Below are 23,594 nucleotides of genomic sequence, written 5' to 3'. Positions count from 1 at the left end.
CAATTTGTCTGCATGAATTCAATACATTCAGAGTACGGATCTCCCGTTCTAATTTAATCGTTCTTTGTTGTTTGTCAAACATCCATTTTTACAAGAGTTTTCAAACTTCATATATTTCCGATGCCGTTAACGCATATAATATAGATGGTCACATTGAAACTTACGTGTATAAAAGGGGATTGCATGGTTACGAGATTTACATCAGTTCCTGGACGAACTCTTGTGTCATTAGACGCTGCAAGTTTTTGAAGGAATTGGCTTTGATAATATACACTGTATGCATGCGCAGATGGCAACCAATTAAAACCATGTTCATGAATATTGATATGAAAGGTATGCAGTGCAAAGTCCAGAAATATATATTGTATTGATTGTAAAATTATAACGCATACGTTATCTGAGATGTCGGTAATATCAGTCAAGTCTAGTGGTTATATAGTCCATTCAACACGTCCTTTACGATAGACGTAAATCAAAAGGTAAGTAGAGAAGTGTTTTTGCTTTCTAAACATTAAATACTGTATATTTTGATATGTCTAATTGAATTAATAGGCCTACCACGTGCACAGACAAATGTAAACTATGTGAAGAATTATAGCACGTGCAGAATCATCAGACTTGTACAGCACCTTACGTAATCAAAACAGATTTTATTAACATTCCCATTTACTTTGTTTATCTTTTCGTTTAGTACTTTGCAGAACTAAAGCGGAAAAGGAAGTATTACCATATATTTCACCAATGTAACACTTGTTATCTAGGGTGACCGAAATATGACTTGGAGTGACCGAAATATGACTACATGTGACCGAAATTATCCCCAATCAAAATTTTCGTTTGTTGGACCTGTGATAGAGTTATCTCCCCTCATATACACATTGCTAGCTATTAGTTTGGTTCCCGGTAGATGGCCTTTCCGAAAGCCGCAGCGATTTTGGCCATAACATCACCGGAATAACCCATGTGACTGTTGCAATGCGAAAGTGACCGAAATATTACCCATGTACTCTAATACAAAGCCTTGCTTCTAAAATACTTCCAATGATTGTTTATTCTTTCACTTTACCCTTGTGTAGGTGAACATGTTGATAGTGGAATTGAAGTCTGAGGCTCTGAAGGAGCGTCACTGGAGACAGCTGACCAAACGCCTAAATGTACGCTGGGTGTTATCTGAGTTAACACTCGGACTAGTCTGGGATGTGGACCTCATCAAAAATGAACCCATCATCAGGGACGTAATTCTAGTGGCCCAAGGAGAGATGGCTCTGGAAGAGTTCCTTAAGCAGGTATAAAGCTATGAAGGTTTACTCTTGTCAAATCTTAGTTAGCCTTGATACTGCTCTTTAAAAAAAATCAAAAATGTAGGTTCTAAACATTTTCTTCTTGTAATTCTATCATATACTGTAGGACTACTGTTACAAATAAAATGAGCTATAAAATAAAGCAAGGAAATGGAGAAAACATGTATGAATTTAATGTTATCAGTAACATAGAGTAAATGCTATGTATTGCTAAACTTAAAACTTATCCTTTCGATTCAAAGGTGAGCGAAGTCTGGAGATCATATGAGCTGGACCTGGTCAATTACCAGAACAAGTGTCGACTGATCCGTGGCTGGGATGACCTCTTCACCAAGGTCAAGGAGCACATCAACAGCGTTACTGCCATGAAACTATCACCCTACTACAAGGTGAGCCACTTCTGTTGTTTCTTATTCCTTTACATTTAATACTTTGTATTGTATTCTGCATGTTAAGTTGGGAAATAAATCGAGCAAAGATTATGTAACTTTATTCATGACAACAGTTTTTGTCTCTTTTTTCAGCAATTTGAGGAAGATGCATTGGCCTGGGAGGACAAGTTAAACCGTATCAACGCTCTGTTTGATGTGTGGATTGATGTACAGAGACGCTGGGTGTACCTGGAGGGAATCTTCACAGGAAGTGCTGACATCAAACACCTACTCCCTGTGGAAACATCACGATTCCAAGGGTAAATGTTATAGATGTTAAATACTAATGTCCGTGATACATCAATAGATTATAAAGGTAGGGATGTATGGACTAATGGTTTATAGATTATCATTACTCCACAAACATTTTGAGCACTTAGCATTTTAAGTCTACAGCATGACAGTTTAAATATGTTGCATTGTATTTACAAACTGTTGTAGCTGTCATTTATTTTTATGATCATTGTTTTTCAGTGTGAGTACAGAGTTCCTTGGTTTGATGAAGAAGGTGACTAAATCTCCATTAGTAATGGATGTAGTCAACATCAACAATGTCCAGAGACAGTTAGAGAGGCTTGCTGACCTGCTCGGCAAGATACAGAAGGCTTTGGGAGAATACCTGGAGCGTGAGAGAGCCTCCTTCCCCAGGTAGGTCAGATAGCATCAGAATCTAAAGCACAACAAAAAACACTCTGAGGATTAAGGATAATTATGAAGGTATTAGATATAGCTTTGTTGCTTTTAGTGCAAGTGTACTCTCGCACTTTATTTTCCATGTCAGGTGTGGAAGTCAGTGTCTTATACCGTTTAATCGATTTCGCCGTGATATAGTAACACCAACCTTTTAAAAACATATACTAAGACATACCTATTCTATTAAAAATTAACAGCAGTGACACTACATAGTGCTAAACACATTCGTTTAATTCTTGCATCAGTCATGATATTCTAAGCATCTGATCGACTTTGGAAACTTTCGAAACAATACAGTGCATATCAGGTTTATATAGTCAATAAAAGAAAGTGACGAAATGGATAACTTTTAGTACTGGCGAAAGACATTTACCGCGTTATTTAGCAGATTATATTTAATTTGTTCACTCTAGCCCCTAGGTGTATGTGACCACAGACCGCATTAGATGCAGTTCTAAAATTACACAGCCTTGTGTCGTATGAGAAACAGAATAAAAAAAACCATAAAATATCAGTCTGAGTGTCTGAGCTCTAGATCTGATGTACCCCAGAAAGGTGTTCAAGCATGACACAGGCAAGTCACCACGTGCACAAAGATTGGACAGTGTTCTAGCAAACGACTATTTTGAACAGTGAAACATGTACACCTGTTATCAAGGATTATTTCATACTGCTCCTGCTTAGCGCGCAGCATACAGAGAGTAGGACAACTGGATTGCCCTTTGTCAGTATAATGTGATCGGACGGGGTATGTCATTGTCTTCGGCGGCATGCTTCAGTGATATAGCACTATAAAAAGGGCAACAGTTCTACTATACAAGAAGACACAACACGAACATAACGCAGTCTCCCAAAACACGCACCTTGCACTACACACACACTACACACAGCATGCATGAGAGACCGTCCTTACATGACCCAGGCTGTTAATAGGACGTTGATTAATCAAACAAATAAAACAAACATATTTTATACTGGAAATTAAGGTTAGGAAATAGTAAAGAGCACTTACTGTCTAACAGACATATTTCTTGTTTGATATATATTTGAATTTAATATTGCTCATAAGAAAATTGTTCAAGAAATGAGTTCCCTGAAAATTTAAATACATTGTACATCATGTTATTTTGGTTTCAGATTTTACTTCGTTGGAGATGAAGACTTACTGGAAATCATTGGCAACAGTAAGAATGTGACCCGTTTACAGAAACATTTCAAGAAGATGTTTGCTGGTGTGGCATCCATCATACTCAACGAGGACAGTTCCCAAGTCATCGGCCTATTGTCCAAGGAAGGCGAGGAGGTAGGAATCAAGTTGTACTGTCTGTTTACACCTCTGATATAAGACTTACAAATATCTGGTTGTATATATGAAATGGAATACACTAATTTAATTATAGTCTGTCTTCACGTTAGTAGTTGATTTTTAACTGATTGATGATCTTGTCTCATCAAACTACAGTATCATTTTATCATGCTTTCTTAAGGTACAATTTGCGACTCCAGTATCAATCGCAGCCAACCCCAAAATCAACGAATGGCTGACACTGGTGGAGAAGGAAATGAGGCTGACACTGGCCAAACTCCTCGCCTCAGCTGTACAGGATATCACTGCCTTCAAATCAGGAAATATTGACCCCACCAACTATCTCAAGTGGGTGGATACATACCAGGTAAGGCAGAGCACACAAGTTTCATTACAAGGCCATTCATAAAGAATTGTGATGAAAGCAGTACATTTTCCTGTTTGATTGCAGTACTGTCAATTCATTGTGCTGTTATTGGCTATAATGTAATATGCATGTGTAACAATGATTGTAACTCAAGTATTTGGCAGAATTAGGTATGAAGTGAAACATCTCTCTGATAATCATGAATGATGACTTTGTTTCCCCCCAGGCCCAGTTGGTGGTTCTCGCCTCCCAAATCGCCTGGTCGGAGAGTATAGATAGTGCTCTAGCTTCCATTGCTGCTCAGAAGAATGTAGAAGACCTGAAACCCATGAACAATGTCTTACTGATGGTGGAGTCTACTCTTAATGTCCTCGCCGATTCTGTCCTTACAGAACAACCTCCAGTCCGCAGGAAGAAACTAGAACATTTGGTGAGCCTTAACCCTATATAATAGTGATAAATCCTTTTGCAGTCAAGATTTTGTATAAGGCTTTACTTAGATCTTAAGAAGAATTTCCTCATTCACAATTAATAAGTCAATCCAAAGAGCCTGTTTTTGATGACTTTGACTATTTTTTGTCTAATCCAGATCACAGAGCTTGTACATCAGAGAGGTGTCACTAGAAACCTTATCAAACAGAAGGTGAACAGTCCTAAAAACTTTGACTGGCTGTGTAACATGCGCTTCTACTTTGACCCAAAGAACCCTGAGGTCCTACAGCAGTTGTCCATACAGATGGCCAATGCCAGGTTCAACTACGGCTTCGAGTACCTCGGAGTACAGGACAAGTTGGTACAAACTCCACTGACCGACCGCTGTTATCTCACCATGACGCAGGCTTTAGAGGCCAGACTTGGTGGTTCCCCGTTTGGTAGGTAGACCTAGCCCTAATCCTCATATCAATAAATTACTTCTGTAGTGAACCATGATATAGCAAATGCACATGCATTCCTTCCTTTGTGAGTATTAACACATGTGTGTGTTTCTGTGTAGGACCGGCCGGTACTGGTAAGACAGAGTCTGTAAAGGCCCTCGGAAATCAGCTCGGAAGATTTGTGTTGGTGTTCAACTGTGATGAGACCTTTGATTTCCAGGTGTGTATAAACTTTAAGTGGCCCCATTTTCCCTGTCAGGATTATCTTCAACTTTACGTGGTTGTACATATGCCCTAATGATTACTTTAATGATGTTTGTTCTTTTATTGAATGTCATTGTTTTTTGAGTGAATATATTGTATGATCTATCTTCTTTCCCCTTCCCCCAAGAAACTGAATAATTCATCATCTCATTTTCAGTGCATTTCCTAATGATGAACAAATTTATAGTTCAAATAAAACCGGTAATGATTATGTATACAAATGTCGTGATGATTACATGTTGTAGGCTATGGGTCGTATCTTTGTTGGACTTTGTCAAGTGGGCGCTTGGGGATGTTTTGATGAGTTTAATCGACTGGAGGAAAGGATGTTGTCTGCTGTCTCTCAGCAGATTCAAACCATTCAGGAGTCACTGAAGGAACTAGCCATCACAAAGGGCAAACAAGGTATTGCGTCTCAACTTGCATATATACCTATCAGATTGGCTACATATCTTACTACAGTCTGTATTGGCATCAATCAAAAGACAGAAATTCTTTGTTTTCATTTTAATATCATAAGATGTTTATATAAATTTGGATAGATTTTGTCAATGTAACATATACAGAGTCTAAATACTTCCGTGACATATGTATCTTGGTTGACTGTTTATCTTAGCCTCCCACATTGTGGTGGAGCTGATTGGTAAACAAGTGAAGGTGAACGCTGACATGGCCGTATTCATCACCATGAACCCTGGTTATGCTGGGCGATCTAATCTTCCCGACAATCTGAAAAAACTGTTCCGAAGTCTGGCTATGACTAAACCTGACCGACAGCTTATTGCCGAGGTGATGTTGTACTCCCAAGGATTTAGGACAGCAGAGAAACTGGCCTGCAAGATTGTCCCATTCTTCAAGTATGTGTTTATCTCTCAATTTCCTTAAGATATCGACTATACCATTATTGAGATAATTTGATTGACTATTTCATGACACAAACCTCATTATTTATTGAAAAATGAATAAAAAAATCCATTTCTGAAATAGGGATATATTGTAACCAATATTGTTCTTGTTTCAGACTTTGTGATGAGCAGCTTTCCCCACAATCTCACTATGACTTTGGGCTTCGAGCCCTCAAGAGTGTGCTGGTTAGTGCTGGAAATGTCAAAAGAGATCGTATTGCCTGTCTGAAACAAGGATTATTGGACCGCGGTGAACCTGTTGATGAGTCTGTTATTGCTGAAAACTTACCAGAACAGGAGGTACTCAATTTTGTAATGTTACTGTTTGGATCTGGGTAATCATGTAGATTATGTGTGATAGGTTTATGGCAAAGATTAATTAAATTCAAGTGATTAAAGTTTTAAAAAAATGTCAGCAAATTTTTACGATTAATTGCATACAATTGTGGATTGGAGAAAGTATAGTTTCTGTAAATGATTGGTTATACCATGTAATTGACCATCACAGATGAGCTTTCCTAACACCGATCAAAATTGGTATTTGTCGTAATACATGTGACTACTGTACATATCTTTACCAATGCTGTTTTGTATTGCCAGATCCTGATACAGAGTGTGATGGAGACCATGGTCCCCAAGCTGGTGGCTGAGGATATCCCACTCCTCAACAGTCTATTGTCCGATGTGTTTCCAGGGGTGGACTACAACCCTGCTGAGATGTCAAATCTCCGCCAGGAAATCAAACGTGTCTGTCAGGAGATGTATCTGGTGTACGGTGAACAAGATGAACAGGGTGCCCACTGGGTAGATAAGGTAGGGTCTGCTTCTTTTCTGTATCAGGTGATACAGTTATGTTAAAGTGACACTCTGTAGACTGGTCTTCAGGAGCTATGTGTTAAGGTTGTTTTGATGAAAACAGTTGCTCCAGCCACAGGTTTATGACGCGCAAAAAAAAACCAAAAAAAACCTTAACATACTGAAAGGGGGGTAATTAATTTTAAGATGCTCTGTTCGGCCATTTTTTGTCTGCCGTCTCTGATTTGATACAAGCTCTCTGATTGACTCCTAGGACCGAGTGAAAAAATCAGAGAGCTTGTATCAAATCGGAGACGACAGACAAAAAATGGCCGAGATCGGTGATCATCTGTTCTGCATGACAATAAATGGAGCGTGGGGATCGCTAAGGGATACCAATGTGTAATTTTTATAAGTAAGTGAGTTTATATTGAGGATCTGCACTCCAGGGATGCATTCGTTGAATGGATGGCGATTTTATTCGGTCTGTGCTCATTAGGGAATTGTGACCTGGGGATGTAGCGTGTGTTTTTCCGACTAACGATTTTTACACGAATCCTCGTAATTCAACTTTCGATATGAAATAGAATTCGCCCATAATCCCATCATATCATATACCATAGTGACCAGTAAGGAATTGTCTTCAATGTAAGCTAAAAGATATTCAGATCGAATGATTTTTGTGGTGTTCAGGGCATTTTAAAATTAATTACCCCATTTTCTGGAAATGGGATACAGGGCTAAGTAAACAACCTTTCAGTATTTTAATTTTTTTTTTTTTTTTTTTTTGCGTGTCATAAACCTGTGCTCCAGCTATACCAGATTATTAAAACAAGCTTACAAGAAAATTATGATGATAAGGTAGTAATTGTCATTCCATGTCAAGGCTTTTGTAATATGTTTGTAATATGTGTATAACATATTATGCTTACAATAAAACAATTGTTGGTCCTCAGGGGTTTGTTATAACCATGTTTTACTGTATATGTTAATGTTATAGTGCAACTCTTAGACTGATTGTTTTAGCCCACCATCATCAGATGGTGGGCTATTCAAATCCCATTTTGTCCGTGGTCTGTTGTCCGTCTGTCCTTCCGTCCGTTAACATTTATTGTTAACGCTATTTCTCGAAAAAGGGCTGAAGGGATCTTTCCTGGTTGTGCATATTGCATTTTTTGACCAATCGTTTAACAAGATGGCTACCAGGCATTGAAATATGTTACTGCTGTTTCTCAGAAAGTTTTAAAGCGATCTGTTTCAAATTTTATATGTAATATGTTTGAAAAAGTTTGAAAAGCTGGGAAAAGATCCCTCTTTCCATTGTCTGAAAAGCTGGGAAAAGATCCCTCTTTCCATTATCTGACATAGATCATTCTTTAGTTGGTGCCAAGATCCCTCTGGGATTTCTTGTTTAATTAGCTGTTTATTATATTAAGGAACTTGATGAGAATATTTGAACATTTTTGTTAACAGGTGCTGCAGCTGTACCAGATAACCCAGCTCCATCATGGTCTGATGATGGTCGGCCCTAGTGGCAGTGGTAAGTCTACTGCCTGGCGAGTGCTGCTCCGAGCTCTGGAACGTCTAGAATCCACGGAAGGTGTTGTCCACGTCATCGACCCTAAGGTGTGTATCTCAGACATGCAACTGTTTTTTTTGTAACAGAAAATTATGAAATGTTCCAAAGTTTTAGTCTTTTCATTCAGTTTTTGTTTCCACAAGTGCATGTAGTTGCATATATGCATTCTAACATAATCAAACAAAATGTTACATCCCTTCGTTGATTTATATTATGAAGCTTCTATATAAAACATTTAAAACAATGATGTATCCCAATTAGATTGTATTGTATTTATATGAACATAAATGACAGACATTGTTCTGATTCCATTTGGTTTTAAATCTTTTAATGTTTCTTTTGTTTAGTCCATCTCCAAGCAGATCTTGTATGGTAGTCTGGACCCCAACACAAGAGAATGGACTGACGGTCTCTTCACTCACATCCTTAGAAAGTAGGTCAATTGGATTCAGTACAAGTCTCTTACAATCAAGTTATATGCTCTTTTGATTTACTGTATCAGTAGTGTTGAACATGTTGCAAATGTGTCCATCTAAAGAAATATTCCTGGTTTTCTATTATTTTGGTCAATAAACAAATATTCTTTGTGTCTGACTTGTGATTATCCTTTAGGATCATAGACAATGTGAGAGGAGAATTACAGAAGAGGCAATGGATCATCTTTGATGGAGATGTTGACCCAGAGTGGGTAGAGAATCTCAACTCTGTGCTGGATGACACCAAACTTCTCACACTTCCCAATGGCGAGCGTCTGGCCATCCCTCCAAATGTAAGTTCACCAAAGTAAAATCACGTAAACATTGTAGATTACATTGCGGTGTGTTTAAGCCCTGTACAGGTAAAGACATGGCTTTACTAGTGATACCTTGATATCTGTTGTTCTGTAGGTGAGGATCATGTTCGAGGTACAGGATCTGAAGTATGCTACTCTGGCCACTGTCAGTCGCTGTGGAATGGTTTGGTTCAGTCAGGATGTCCTGTCTACAGAAATGCTGTTTGAGAATTACCTGCTGCAGCTGAAGAATCTCCCAGTGGAAGAGGCAGAGGATGAGGGATTCATGGGACTTACAACCAAAGCCGAGGCTAAAGATGAAATACTCTCACCAAACATGCAGGTACAAAATTAAATTTAAAAAAAATCTGTCTGAAGAAGAATGTATGAAATAATATATGTTTTCTGCTTTTGAGGACATCTTTAACAATAGAAGACAGTGCATGTCAACTTCTAAGTTAAAATCATGATTTTGATGTAAGATTGTAATTTGATTCTTTTTTTGAGAAATGGACTATTTAGTTTCTTAAATGCTATGCATCTGTTGATAATTTGTATTACAGGTCCAGAACGATTGTGCTGCCTTCCTGGCACCATATTTTGCCTCTGATGGAATCATTGTGCGCTCCCTGGAGTATGCCAAAGACTTGGACCATGTGATGGACTTCACCAGGATGCGGGCTGTCAGTTCACTCTTCTCCCTCCTTAACCAGGGTGTGAGGAACGTTCTGACCTACAACCATAACCATTCTGACTTCCCAATGCCAGTAAGTCAACTGAACTCTTTTGACCAGTCAAACTCTTTTGTGCTAGATATCTCTTCGCCACTTACCTAAACAATTTCTGTTATATTATTGGCAAATATTCTTCGATTATAAACACAGATTTTGCTTACTTAATAACTCTCACCATTACTGCGTTTTACAGCAAGACCAGCTGGAGAAGTACATCAGTAAGTACCTGATTTACAGTCTGGTCTGGTCCATGACCGGAGATGGACCACTCAAAATGAGGAAGGATATGGGCGAGTTTATCCGCAGCTGTACCACCACAGCCCTGCCATCATCTGCTCATCCTATCGTGGACTATGAGGTACATACAACAAATTTTTATCATTTATAACCATTGACATTGACGATTGTATAAAGCAAAGTGTAAACAAAAGTCAGTGCATTTTATCAGAATATTAACTTGCTATAATATATTTGTGATGTTTGTAGGTGTCTATCACTGGCGAATGGGTCCCCTGGCAGTCCCGTGTACCACAGGTGGAAGTAGAGACCCACAAGGTCGCATCTCCTGACGTGGTCATCCCTACTATTGACACTGTCAGACATGAGGCCCTACTGTTCACCTGGCTGGCAGAACACAAACCCCTTGTCCTGTGTGGCCCTCCTGGCTCTGGTAAAACCATGACCTTGTTTAGTGCCCTCCGCTCACTGCCAGACATGGAGGTATGTAACAGAGTTGGTATATTGATCTTTTTTGGTGCTCAAGATGTTAATACATTATCAATCTGTCAATACTAAATTAACATAATCAAGGAGTATTATGTTGAGGCAATCTCAAAATGTAATAAAATATTATCCTATTATTATAATGTGTTTTGTTGTGTAGGTTGTTGGCCTCAACTTCTCCAGTGCCACCACCCCTGAGCTGTTGCTGAAGACGTTTGACCACTACTGTGAATACAAACGTACTCCTAATGGCGTGGTGCTCTCCCCTGTCCAGATGAACAAGTGGCTTGTCTTGTTCTGTGATGAAATCAACCTTCCCAATATGGACCAATATGGTATGATACTCTTTTTTCTACCAATAGCTCTCTCCTTCTGTCATAAGTTCAAGAACTAGGGGAATAGCATGGTATTGGTTACAGGCCGATGATTTATCTCAACTGACTTCTATCATTAAAGCTTGGTACGTTTTATACTTTACTTTTGACTGATGTTGTTTTGGATAGGTACCCAGAGAGTGATATCCTTCCTAAGACAAATACTGGAGCATGGTGGATTCTACCGCACCTCTGACCAGAGTTGGGTCAAGTTTGAAAGGATCCAGTTCGTTGGAGCGTGTAATCCTCCTACAGATCCAGGCAGAAAACCACTCTCTCACAGGTAAATATTTCCATCCACTTATTATAAACTTATTGCTTGGATACTGTTTCTCATTTAATACTTTTTACTGGAACTTCTTACTCCATAGGTTACCTTGCTGGGCAATGTGTACTATGTACAAACAAAATTGATTCCAAAATTTTTTATTTTAAAAAAAAAAATAGATTATTTGTTCTTTATAACTACAATTGACATTAATAAGAGACCAATATGTAAGTGTTTTGTTTCTACCGACAGGTTCCTGCGCCACGTACCTATCGTGTATGTGGACTACCCAGGCAAGTTGTCCCTGACACAGATCTATGGCACATTCAACAGGGCCATGCTGAGACTGGTGCCAAGTCTGAAGCCGTACGCCGAACCTCTAACCAACGCTATGGTGGAGTTCTATCTCCTTTCACAGGTAAGAAGTCATGGGATTGAATCATTACAGTCGAGTTTAACAATCATAACATTGTGTTAAATCAAGTCTAAACAATAATATGCAGTACAGATGTTGTTGTTAAATTGTGTAGGAGCGGTTCACCCAGGACATGCAGCCCCATTACGTGTACAGTCCTCGTGAGATGACGCGGTGGGTACGTGGAATCTGTGAGGCCCTGCGACCTCTGGATAATCTGTCTGTGGAAGGTCTGGTCCGGATCTGGGCCCACGAAGCTCTCCGTCTCTTCCAGGACAGGTAAGGATACACTACACGGTCGGCCTAATGATACAAAATAGGTTTACATTGCTAATGTAGATAAGAAATACAGTGCATTTCATATTTCCTACACCTCACACCAAAATCAAATGCTTTTACACACAATTTTCATTAAAATTTCCTTTTCATTTGATTATTCAGCAAGCTGAAAATAATCAGTTTTATCGTTCAATAATTCAGTAAATGTTTTAGCAGATTTTGACTTGAAATGATTTGTACCACTATGTCAGAATTTGGATATTGTTTGAAGCTAAGCATTGTAAAAACTGATATTGTATTTGTATGTGATTATGCAGATTGATTGAGGATGAGGAAAGAAGATGGACTGATGAAAATGTGGACATGGTTGCTCTGAAACACTTCACCAACATAAACCGTGATGCTGCCCTGGCACGACCGATCCTTTTCAGTAACTGGATGTCTAAGGACTACGTACCTGTAGATAGGGAGGACTTGAGGGAATATACCAAGGCTAGGCTCAAGGTGGGCTTCAGTCTGATCCCTGCCTGATCATAACCATGTATTATTTCATACTAACCAGTGCTATAGTCAAACATAATCATGGCTACTTTACTATTTTGTCATTTCTTGGTGACATTTCCTATGTTGCCTATTTACCTTGAATTTTCTTCTGCCTAGATGGGGATACTGTAATAACTACATATATGAATTATGTAAACAGACATTAAAAATAAATTTTAACTAAGCCTTCAAACTCGTAGTTTGTAAATATTGAAATTCTCCAATGCTGTCCGTATTGATTGTATGTTCTTGTATTATTGCTGTAGGTGTTTTATGAAGAGGAGTTGGATGTACCTCTGGTGCTGTTTGATGAGGTCTTGGACCACGTCCTCAGAATCGACAGAATATTCCGACAGCCCCAAGGTCATGTCCTTCTGATCGGGGTCAGTGGAGCAGGAAAGACAACTCTGTCAAGATTTGTGGCCTGGATGAATGGTCTAAGTACTTACCAAATTAAGGTTCACAATAAATACACAGCTTTTGACTTTGACGAGGACTTGAGGATTGTGTTACGTCGGTCAGGTTGTAAGGATGAAAAGATTGCCTTTATCATGGACGAATCTAATGTGTTGGACTCAAGTTTCCTGGAAAGAATGAACACCCTGCTAGCTAACGGAGAAGTTCCAGGTCTGTTTGAGGGCGATGAATACACCACCCTGATGACACAGTGCAAGGAAGGAGCTCAGAGGGAGGGGCTCATGCTGGACTCAGGCGAAGAGTTGTACAAGTGGTTCACAGGACAGGTAATACATAGTGTACAAATGGTTCACAGGACAGATAATACATAGTGTACAGGTGGTTCACAGGACAGGTAATACATAGTGTACAAGTGATTCACAGGACAGGTAATACATAGTGTACAAGTGGTTAACAGGACAGGTAATACATAGTGTACAAGTGGTTCACAGGACAGGTAATACATAGTGTACAAGTGGTTCACAGGACAGGTAATACATAGTGTACAAGTGATTCACAGGACAGGTAATACATAATGTACAAGTGGTTAACAGGACAGGTAATACATAGTGTACAAGTGGTTAGGCCAAAAAAAATTATATGCATGTTTCAGGTTTCATGACAAAAAAAATAGGGTAGGTTGGTCGGAATTTTTTTTTTATTTTAATTTTTTTTTTTTTTAAGAAGGGGTTCAGTTGCTTTATTTCTACATTTAAAAGTAATTTGTCTTTCAGGCTTAAGGCTGACTAGAAGTCTTTTATATCTCATTGCTTTAATTTAGCTTTATCTGGATATACTTCTGTAAAAATCTAAGCTGAAAACTTCACACACTACATTTTTGTTTTGAAAAAGTGTGATAAAATAGCTAGGGTCAGAGGTAAAAACTAGGGTAGGTAGGGGTACCTGAAACAAAGATTTTTTTTTTGCCTTAACAGGACAGGTAATTCATAGTGTACAAGTGGTCCACATGACAGGTTATACATAATATACAGGTGATTCATAGGACAGGTAATACATAATGTACAGGTGGTTCACACCACAAGAAATACTGTCAGTCGGGTGATTTAAATCTTTCAAGATCTCTTTGGGTTGTATGTTTAAAGCATTTATACCTCTTAAATGATATTTACTTTATTTGATAGAGAAGGAATTTGTGTCATTGCCACAGTTGAGCTTAGTTAGTACCTGTAGCCTTGAAAGCATTCATGGTTATATTGTGGTTGGTTTTCAGGTAATGAAGAATCTCCATGTTGTGTTTACTATGAACCCATCATCAGAAGGCCTGAAAGACAAATCTGCTACATCCCCCGCTCTCTTTAACAGGTAATATGTGTTATAAATAGCTGGCTATTGGTACAAATGTCAGGGTAAGTTGAAGGATATTCAATAATTATCAACTTCTGACCTAATATTGATGACAAATAACATCATAATAGAGGAATGTTTCTTCCAAACAATGTCTAGACATAAGTTCATGAATATCTCAGCTTCCCTAAATTAATATTATAATCCAATATGATAATTTTCATTCCAGGTGTGTCCTGAACTGGTTTGGAGATTGGTCCAATGGAGCCTTGTTCCATGTCGGGAAAGAATTTACCAACAAGATTGATTTGGAGAAGTCTAATGTAAGTATTACTAGCTTGATATGTACCTCATTGTTTACACCCCACAATATTCAGTTGATTGGTATTGACATTACTTGATCGTGGTTCATTGATACACTCTGCTGTTGTAGTACATCGCTCCTGACTACCTGCCGGCTGCCTACGAGGGTTTGTCTGCATCCCCGTCCCACAGAGAGGCTGTAACCAATGCCTTTGTCCATGTTCACCTGTCACTACACCAGGCCAACGCCCGTGTAGCAAAGAGAGGTGGGCGCTGTATGGCCATCACCCCCAGACACTATCTCGACTTCATCAACCACTTTGTAAGTGTTGCTCTAATGGTTTTTTCTGTTGTTAGCTCTATTAACTGTATTCAAACACAGAGAAATTGTAAAGCATCACTGATTTATATCTGATGTGCAAATATTTGAAATTAAAATCTTGGAAATGCTGATTATGTAACCTGTTTTAGGACTTAGTTAGTAATTGATTTCATGCTTTCTTATAGGCTAAGCTGTACAATGAGAAGCGGTCTGACTTAGAAGAACAACAACTCCACTTGAACATCGGTCTACAGAAGATCAGAGAGACCGTCGACCAGGTAGAAGAATTGCAAAAGTCGCTTTCTGTCAAACGTATTGAGCTTGAGGAAAAAAACGCAGCTGCCAACGCCAAACTCAAACAGATGGTAAATATGCTATCAACATAAACAGTATTAATGTAAAAAAAAATTTTTTTTTTATTGAATTCCCAATTAAGTGATAAAATTATTAATTTACCTATCGGAGACTAACAGATCACATTAATGTTAAAAAATATAGGTGAAGGATCAGCAGGAGGCTGAGAGAAAGAAAATGACCTCACAGGAAATCCAGGTGGCCCTTATAGAGCAGACAAAGATAATTGGTGAGAAGTCAGCCAGTGTCAAAGCTGACTTAGCTGGAGTAGAGCCTGCCGTTATAGAGGCCCAGCAAGGTAAGGCACACACAGCCAGTATATAAAGCTACTTTTGATATAGGTCTATTGATCATACATCAGGTAATGGTTTAAGTTATAAGCTGTGTAAGATAACTTACTAGTATAGATTTCATAGAGAGCTTTCTGCACATTGACAATTCTCTAAGTTGATCAACATTCATTGAACAGTCATAAATAAACTGCCTTGAGGCACAATTCTCATGGGATCATAACATCATATGAATTATATATTTGTGTGTTTATCTTTCTCTGTCTTAGGATATTTTCATCCTGTTTGTATGACTGTTCTACTAGATTTCTGTTTTATAAATTTCATCTTTTCCTAATATTACAAGGATGAAAGTCTTTCTATATGACATTTACTATGAATTGAATTTTTTATGTGATTTGATCTAAAAGCAATTTTTTTCATTGATTGTCATCAGATCTATAAAATGGAATAAGGGGAAATGTTATAGGATTCCATTAAAACATCTTTCTCTGTATTTTTGCCTACACTGCCATAATACTAGAATTGACGGCGCCCTTCCTTCTGATAGATGGACAGCTGAGGATGTAGGATAGAGTATTGTGTTGTGTAGATCAGCTTATCTTCAGTTTTCTTATCATTTCTATAACACAAACAAAAATGTTTCACATGGTATTAAATAAAGACACTTTGTTTCACTCGGTATTAAATGTAATAACAACATACTGTATCACTTTGTCTTAAATACAAATACTTTGATATCGTATCACTTGGTGCTTCATAGTAAAACGTTTTATATTGTATCATTTTGTGTTAAATACAAACATATTGTATCATTTTGTGTTAAATACAAACATATTGTTTCCATTCTGGTTTTACAGTTATTCACCATATGGGCATTATAACACTTTGAATCGTCCCTGTACAATATTGATACCATCCCACACTTCGGTGATTAATCACATACACTATTAACTACAACCACAGTAACAAATCAGACTTACATATTTTGTAAGATGAATTTATTCTTTGAAAATTAGTTTGAATGGTTTTGTGTCAATGTATTGAGTTTTCAATGGCTTACAGCAATATTACATGCTTTATGGCTTTTATACTATTGTCATACTGGAGTTATAGTAAAGGGAGATCACTAAGAGTAAAGGGAGATCACTAAGAGTAAAGGGAGATCACTAAGAACTGTAGATCACTAAGAGTAAAGGGAGATCACTAAGAGTAAAGGGAGATCACTAAGAACTGTAGATCACTTAACATCATGGTAAAATGCTCTTCATGTCGCCAATTTTGATTTAAAGAATTTATAAGCAGTAAATTACATGAATTGTGCAGACTTATATATTTCCTAAGAGCAAGAATGCATGGAAAGCATGGAAGGCAATTTAGTTATTGGTTATCTCCATTTTACAAAGATTCAACAGAATATTGTTTTAAATCAGGCAGTTTTATAACTTGGATAATAATTTAGCAGGACATTAAAAACATCATATATCACTGTTAGGAAAATCTATCTATCTATGTTTGATAGTTTGATTTATACCTATCAGATTAAAAATGTTTGTAGACACTATTAGATGTAGTCGATCATTATATACATAGATTAAAACATTCATTTAGTAAATCCAAATGATATAGAGAGTAATGATACCAGTGTAACAGCTGAGTGTGATGTTGTCTCTAATGATACCAGTGTAACAGCTGAGTGTGATGTTGTCTCTATGTGTGTGTCCAGATGTTGTGTTGTATAGAGTGGTTGACAAGCTGTATTCTGTTTCATTAAGCATGCTCAGTATATTTTGTTTCTTTTGTTATGTTTCTGTTTTGTGTTTTGCTCTCTTCAGCTGTCAAATCTATCAAGAAACAGCATCTTGTGGAGGTCAAGTCCCTCCCCAACCCTCCCAATGCTGTCAAAATGGCCATAGAGTCCATCTGTACCCTGCTTGGAGAACAGGACCTCGACTGGAAGTCACTCAGAGGAATCATTATGAGAGAAAATTTCATTTCCACCATTGTCAACTTCGACACTCTTGGTATTCCGTGAGTTTATAGGAACCATATTAGGCATTGACTATCTAAGTCAGGGTTAGGGGGATTTAGTCTTCATGTTTGTAGAAACAGCCAACCATGCTAAAATAGCAATATCCATAAAAAACATTCTGACCATTAGACAGGTATTACATAGAATTTGATTTTGAAAGCTTCTCTGCTACACTGGCTGCTGATGTATGGGTGGCTATTCTACAGATTGTATTAGGTAAATGGTGTGTGACCTCTGTGCTTCTCTCTCCTTGCCTGCCTATCCAAGCTGTGAAGGGGATCAAAAAGAAGGACCTAGTGGAGATTCGAACCATGTCCAATCCCCCTCCCCCAGTCAAGCTAGCCCTTGAGGCCATCTGTCTCCTTATTGGGGAGAGTGCCTCTGACTGGCGCACCATCAGAACCGCGATAGTCAAGGATAACTTCATCTCCAACATAGTCAAAATGCACATTGAGGACATCAAGTAAGTAGGTCAAGGTCATGCCGGGGAGACAGGTTAGTGGTCTTCCCTTCTCCTGTTTGGTGGCAGGTCAGAAAGATGTGGTCAGCAAGCAATGTAGATAGGTCAATAGTAGTTTATTGATTATTTGCAAGTACTAGTAGGTGTGTAAGGTATTCCTAGCTGATCAGGGAAGTAAGTCACAACAAATTTCTGGATTAATTACAGATAAATTACCCAATTTTAGACCAAGAAAGCAACAGTATAAATATCATTTGTTACACCAATGTAAGTAGGAGATGCTGAATCTAAATGTAAATTAATTATTAATGGGTTGTACCCTATCAAAAAGTTTACCATTATATTATAATAATGCTATATAAAATGGACAAAATGTTAGTTAAATTTGTTTCTTACAGGGATGACATTCGTCACAAGATGAAGACTAAATACATGGCCAACCCAGAGTACAACTATGAGAAAGTCAACCGTGCCAGTTTGGCCTGTGGACCTATGGTCAAATGGGCTATAGCACAGGTTAGTAAATGTTTTGCTTTTTACTACAGCAGGCAAAACATTTATGTGAGGTTTTACTTTTTAGGTCACCTGAGACGAAGTCTCAAGTGACATATTCTAATCGCCTTTTGTCCGTCGTCGTCTGTCGTGCGTCGTCCGTCGTATGTCCGTAAACAATTTACATTTTCGTCTTCTTCTCCAAAACTGCTGAAGCAATTTCAATGAAATTTTGCACAAACCTTCTTAGGCATAAGGCCAATCAAAATTGTGAATTATATGGTCCCCACCCCCCAGGGGGCTGTGGGAGGGGCCAAAAGGGGTAAAATTGAGTAAAATTTCAAAAATCTTCTTCTCTACTCACAGATGTGGTAGAATCAAATACTCTTCATAGATAGAAAGGTCTTAAGGTCCTTTACAAAAAATGTGAATTATATGACCCTTGGGTCTCTAGTTTCCCCCTGGGGAGGGGGTTAAGTTTACTATAGTTTATATTGGGAAAACACATTTTTGCGGATTATTTGGTCATTTGTAATAGGAAATGAGTCAAATGTTGTCAGAATTATCAGTATGAGATGGCCATTTCATCCTATTGACAAATTTTCTATGACTGACCCCCAGGGACTTTAGGGGTGGGGTCAAAAGGGGTCAAATAGGCTAAAACTTCAAAAATCTTCTTCTGAAATTCTGGAAATGGTAGAATCAAATACTTTTCATAAATAGAAAGGTCTTAAGGTCCTTTACAAAAATTGTGAATTATATGACCCTGGGGTCTCGCGTTTCCCCCTGGGGAGGGGGTCAAGTTTACTATAGTTTATATAGGGAAAACACATTTATGAGCATGTTTTGCTCAATTTTCATTGGAAACGACTCAAACTTGGTTAGAATTATTAGCCTGAGATAGCATTTTAATATCATATCCACATTGGTCCTGGCCGATCCCCTGGGGGCAGAGGGCGGGGCAAAAAAAGGGTCAAATAGGCTAAAACTTCAAAAATCTTCTAAAATTCTGGATATAGTGGAATCAAATAATTATGGAAAGGTCTTAAGGTGTTAAAATTGTGAATTATATGACCTTGGGGTCTCACGTTACCCTCCGGGGAGGGGTCAAGTTTACTTTAGTTTATATAGGAAAAACATATTTGTGAACATTATTGCCCAATTTTCGTAGGAAATTAGTCAAACTTGATAAGAATTATTAGCCTAAGATATAGCATTTTAACATTCATATCCGTCCTCGAGGACCCCTTGGGGGACCAGAGGGGCAGGACCAAAAAGGGTCAAAATTATTAAAATTTCAAAAAATACCTCTAAGTTCACAGGTTTGATGGAAGCAAATACTCTTCATAGTCTAAAACGTGAAATTTATAAATCACTGACCAACTTCAGGGACCAGCATATAGTGTTTATATGTCTTTAATTTGTTTCATTATATATTCTAACTCAGGTGACCGTTAAGGCCCATGGGCCTCTTGTTTCTACATACTCATGATACATTTATTATTGACAATGTTTATTAAATTCAATATTTGGACATTTCGGTCAGGCATGACTGACATATATGTACTGTAATGTTTTGTCTGATGCTACAGCTAAACTATGCAGACATCCTGAAGAAGGTAGAACCCCTAAGAAATGAATTAAAGGGATTAGAAAATCAGGCGGAAGAGAACCGGCTGAAGGGCGACGAGGTGAACAAGCTGATCAGTGAGCTGGAACGCAGTATTGCCAAGTACAAGGAGGAATATGCTGTACTTATCTCACAGGCTCAGGCCATCAAGTCTTCTCTCTCGTCTGTACAGGCCAAGGTCAGTAATAGGTCAAGGTCATCCATATTGATGTAGTCTTCTATGAACTTTAATGTCCAATGTCAGGCGGTCAAAGCCATCTGTATAAAGGATTCAATATGATTTTGTAGAATGACCTGACTGTCTTTGGTCAGTGATTCAGTAAGAAGATACATATTGTAGTTGATGTTTACAATAATTGTTTTAGGTTGAGAGAAGTGTTGCCTTGTTGAATAGTCTGGGTAATGAGAAACAGCGCTGGGAGGCAGGAAGTGAGACATTTAAGAGTCAGATGGCTACCATTATTGGTGATGTCCTCCTGTCGTCTGCCTTCATGGCCTATGCTGGTATGTGAATATATATACAGATACTTTCTAGTAAAACATGTGTGTAGTAGTAGGTAATGGCTGTAGATATTCAATATAAATGTCTCTGAAGAAGTTATTGAATTATTGACAGTAGGATCACACTTTGTTGTTTGTAGGTTATTTTGACCAGCAGATGAGGAGGAATCTGTTTACCAGTTGGTCGTCCCATCTCCAGCAGGCACACATACAGTTCAGGTCGGACCTGGCCAGAGTCGAGGTGAGCAAATCACAAATAGTATAACAGTTCACTTCTCCAACGAAATCAGGAGATGAGAATGTAAAATCTAAGTAACATAAAGTTATTATCAACATCTTAATAATAATACTATAATGAAATACATGTGTTGTATGAAGACATTTTGTTTGTCAGTGAGATTTTGAGGTATTCTTTGTATTTTTAGTACCTGTGTAATGCTGACGAGAGACTGAGGTGGCAGGCTAATACCTTACCAGCAGATGACTTGTGCGCTGAAAATGCAATCATGCTGAAACGCTTCAACCGTTACCCTCTTATCATCGACCCGTCGGGTCAGGCTACAGAGTTTATCATGAACGAGTACAAAGACAAAAAAGTCACCAAAACCAGGTAGGTTGTTAGGTAATGTTACTGTATCATAATTTGTAGGGTAGACTTCAACCTTCATAAGTTATATGAACTTTTAACTAATAGTTAGCCATTGGTTTACAGTTCTAGTTATATGTTAAGTGATAGATCTAGATGTCCTCCCGTGGTATCTTACAAGTTTTATATTAAGATCTGATTTTGATTACAGTTTCCTGGATGATGCCTTCAGAAAGAATCTTGAGAGTGCTCTTCGGTTTGGAAACCCATTGTTGGTTCAGGCAAGTTTGCTCTCCTTTTACAAGCTATTCTGAATTAACACAGTGAGTGATGCTTGAAATAACTGAGCAACTCTTTGATAAAATTATCATTTAGTGTAAAAGTTAAAACTTAAATGACTTACATTGACAAATTAATCTGGTCAGTACACAGGTATTCACCTGTCAGGATGGAGATTTACTATTATACTGTGAAGTATAGAACTTGATATTAGAACTATAACGTCTCCTGAACAGGATGTGGAGAGCTATGACCCTATCCTCAACCCTGTGCTGAACCGTGAACTGAGGAGGACCGGGGGACGTGTCCTCATTACCCTCGGAGACCAGGACATTGATTTGTCTCCATCCTTCACCATCTTCCTCTCCACACGTGACCCTTATGTAAGTGAACTTTCACTATGGTATGACAATTTGGTATTTTTGATACTCATGGTCAAGAAAGAAAATGAGGTGTTTAGCTGTATATTGAAACTCAATTACCTTCCAGTTATAATATAGATTACTATTTCATTTGATTTATGCTATCAGCACCATTGCTCCCATTTGACCTTTAATGATTTATGTTACAGGTTGATTTTTCCCTGACCTTTGCTCCCAATTGACCTTTAATGATTTATGTTACAGGTTGATTTCTCCCCTGACCTTTGCTCCCATTTGACCTTTAATGATTTATGTTACAGGTTGATTTCTCCCCTGACCTTTGCTCCCAATTGACCTTTAATGATTTATGTTACAGGTTGATTTCTCCCCTGACCTTTGCTCCCAATTGACCTTTAATGATTTATGTTACAGGTTGATTTCTCCCCTGACCTTTGCTCCCAATTGACCTTTAATGATTTATGTTACAGGTTGATTTCTCCCCTGACCTTTGCTCCCGTGTGACCTTTGTGAACTTCACTGTGACTAGGAGCAGTCTACAGGACCAGTGTCTGAATCAAGTGTTGAAGGCAGAAAGACCAGATGTAGATGCCAAGAGATCTGACTTACTCAAACTACAAGGTTTGTATCAAGTATCAATACTGTGTGATAAAAAGCAGATCTGTGTGGCTTATCCATAATCCATAAACATGCTGTTTTGGCTCACTTAAAAGAATTATTGGTCAATACACCCATAGACCTAGGTTTGATAAATGATCGGAGCAATTAGAATGTTAAGACAGAAACAAAACCAATAACTGAAGTTTGTTTTCTATAACCATTTATGTGTTAGTTTATGTAGATTATTAATGGTTTTGAATAAAAATGATTGTGTCTCCCTTTCAGGTGAATTCCAACTGCGACTGCGGCAACTGGAGAAATCTCTACTGGGAGCTCTAAATGAGTCCAAAGGTCGTATCCTTGACAATGACAGTATCATCACCCACTTGGAGACACTGAAGAATGAGGCGGCCGAGGTAGCTAAGAAGGTTGAGGAGACGGACATTGTGATGGCTGAGGTAGAGGCTGTGTCACAGCAGTATGTTCCTCTGGCTCAGTCCTGTAGCAGTATCTACTTCGCCCTCGAGGGACTACAACAGGTATAACACCATCTACCAAATTAAAACAAATATTTTGTGTTTGATTGATGACAAGTTTATGACTGTGAAATGATTATGTTTTGTGAATATAATTATGTATGTATTTGTATGGTAACCTACTATAACCTTTGACCCTTGTATTTTGTAGGTCCATTTCCTGTATCAGTACTCACTGCAGTTCTTCCTGGAAATTTTCCATTCTGTACTGAGCAGTGATAAACTGAAAGGCATGAAGGAATACTCAGCACGTCTCAACTCCATCACCAACAACATTTTCACGGTTAGTCCCCAATTAGGCCCAGAAAGGCCTCTGTCAGACCCTAGTCAGGTCATTGTTCCAATTAGACCTTTATCATTACCAATATAGCCCTAGTCAGGTCATTGTTCCAATTAGACCTTTATCATTACCAGTCCGGTAACATTATGTTCCTGGTCAGACCC

General features: G+C 38.3%; 1 protein-coding gene across 2 annotated transcripts in view; it reads left to right on the top strand.

Moving 5' to 3' along the window:
* LOC138319247 (cytoplasmic dynein 1 heavy chain 1-like) overlaps positions 1-23,594 on the top strand; it is a 61,973-nt gene that overhangs the window by 20,702 nt on the left and 17,677 nt on the right. For both annotated transcript variants that reach the window (XM_069262269.1, XM_069262268.1), the window contains 42 exons: positions 1,077-1,286; positions 1,544-1,690; positions 1,826-1,992; positions 2,207-2,380; positions 3,563-3,728; positions 3,913-4,098; positions 4,325-4,528; positions 4,688-4,970; positions 5,093-5,193; positions 5,483-5,642; positions 5,854-6,094; positions 6,259-6,442; positions 6,743-6,955; positions 8,411-8,563; positions 8,864-8,949; positions 9,129-9,285; positions 9,404-9,631; positions 9,852-10,055; positions 10,216-10,380; positions 10,509-10,742; positions 10,906-11,080; positions 11,249-11,402; positions 11,640-11,805; positions 11,918-12,081; positions 12,399-12,585; positions 12,891-13,367; positions 14,312-14,403; positions 14,615-14,708; positions 14,819-15,010; positions 15,196-15,375; positions 15,509-15,662; positions 17,490-17,685; positions 18,545-18,662; positions 20,231-20,446; positions 20,634-20,772; positions 20,910-21,010; positions 21,195-21,379; positions 21,567-21,636; positions 21,871-22,017; positions 22,485-22,635; positions 22,900-23,153; positions 23,302-23,433. In XM_069262269.1, coding sequence (XP_069118370.1) covers positions 1,077-1,286; positions 1,544-1,690; positions 1,826-1,992; positions 2,207-2,380; positions 3,563-3,728; positions 3,913-4,098; positions 4,325-4,528; positions 4,688-4,970; positions 5,093-5,193; positions 5,483-5,642; positions 5,854-6,094; positions 6,259-6,442; positions 6,743-6,955; positions 8,411-8,563; positions 8,864-8,949; positions 9,129-9,285; positions 9,404-9,631; positions 9,852-10,055; positions 10,216-10,380; positions 10,509-10,742; positions 10,906-11,080; positions 11,249-11,402; positions 11,640-11,805; positions 11,918-12,081; positions 12,399-12,585; positions 12,891-13,367; positions 14,312-14,403; positions 14,615-14,708; positions 14,819-15,010; positions 15,196-15,375; positions 15,509-15,662; positions 17,490-17,685; positions 18,545-18,662; positions 20,231-20,446; positions 20,634-20,772; positions 20,910-21,010; positions 21,195-21,379; positions 21,567-21,636; positions 21,871-22,017; positions 22,485-22,635; positions 22,900-23,153; positions 23,302-23,433 — 7,407 coding nt within the window. The remainder of the gene's footprint in view (positions 1-1,076; positions 1,287-1,543; positions 1,691-1,825; positions 1,993-2,206; positions 2,381-3,562; positions 3,729-3,912; positions 4,099-4,324; positions 4,529-4,687; positions 4,971-5,092; positions 5,194-5,482; positions 5,643-5,853; positions 6,095-6,258; positions 6,443-6,742; positions 6,956-8,410; positions 8,564-8,863; positions 8,950-9,128; positions 9,286-9,403; positions 9,632-9,851; positions 10,056-10,215; positions 10,381-10,508; positions 10,743-10,905; positions 11,081-11,248; positions 11,403-11,639; positions 11,806-11,917; positions 12,082-12,398; positions 12,586-12,890; positions 13,368-14,311; positions 14,404-14,614; positions 14,709-14,818; positions 15,011-15,195; positions 15,376-15,508; positions 15,663-17,489; positions 17,686-18,544; positions 18,663-20,230; positions 20,447-20,633; positions 20,773-20,909; positions 21,011-21,194; positions 21,380-21,566; positions 21,637-21,870; positions 22,018-22,484; positions 22,636-22,899; positions 23,154-23,301; positions 23,434-23,594) is intronic.

Source organism: Argopecten irradians, chromosome 3 (assembly GCF_041381155.1).
Source record: "Argopecten irradians isolate NY chromosome 3, Ai_NY, whole genome shotgun sequence".
Taxonomy (NCBI): Eukaryota; Metazoa; Mollusca; class Bivalvia; order Pectinida; family Pectinidae; genus Argopecten; species Argopecten irradians.
The sequence above is the reverse complement of the archived record's forward strand: the minus strand, read 5'-3'. Positions and strand labels throughout refer to the sequence as shown.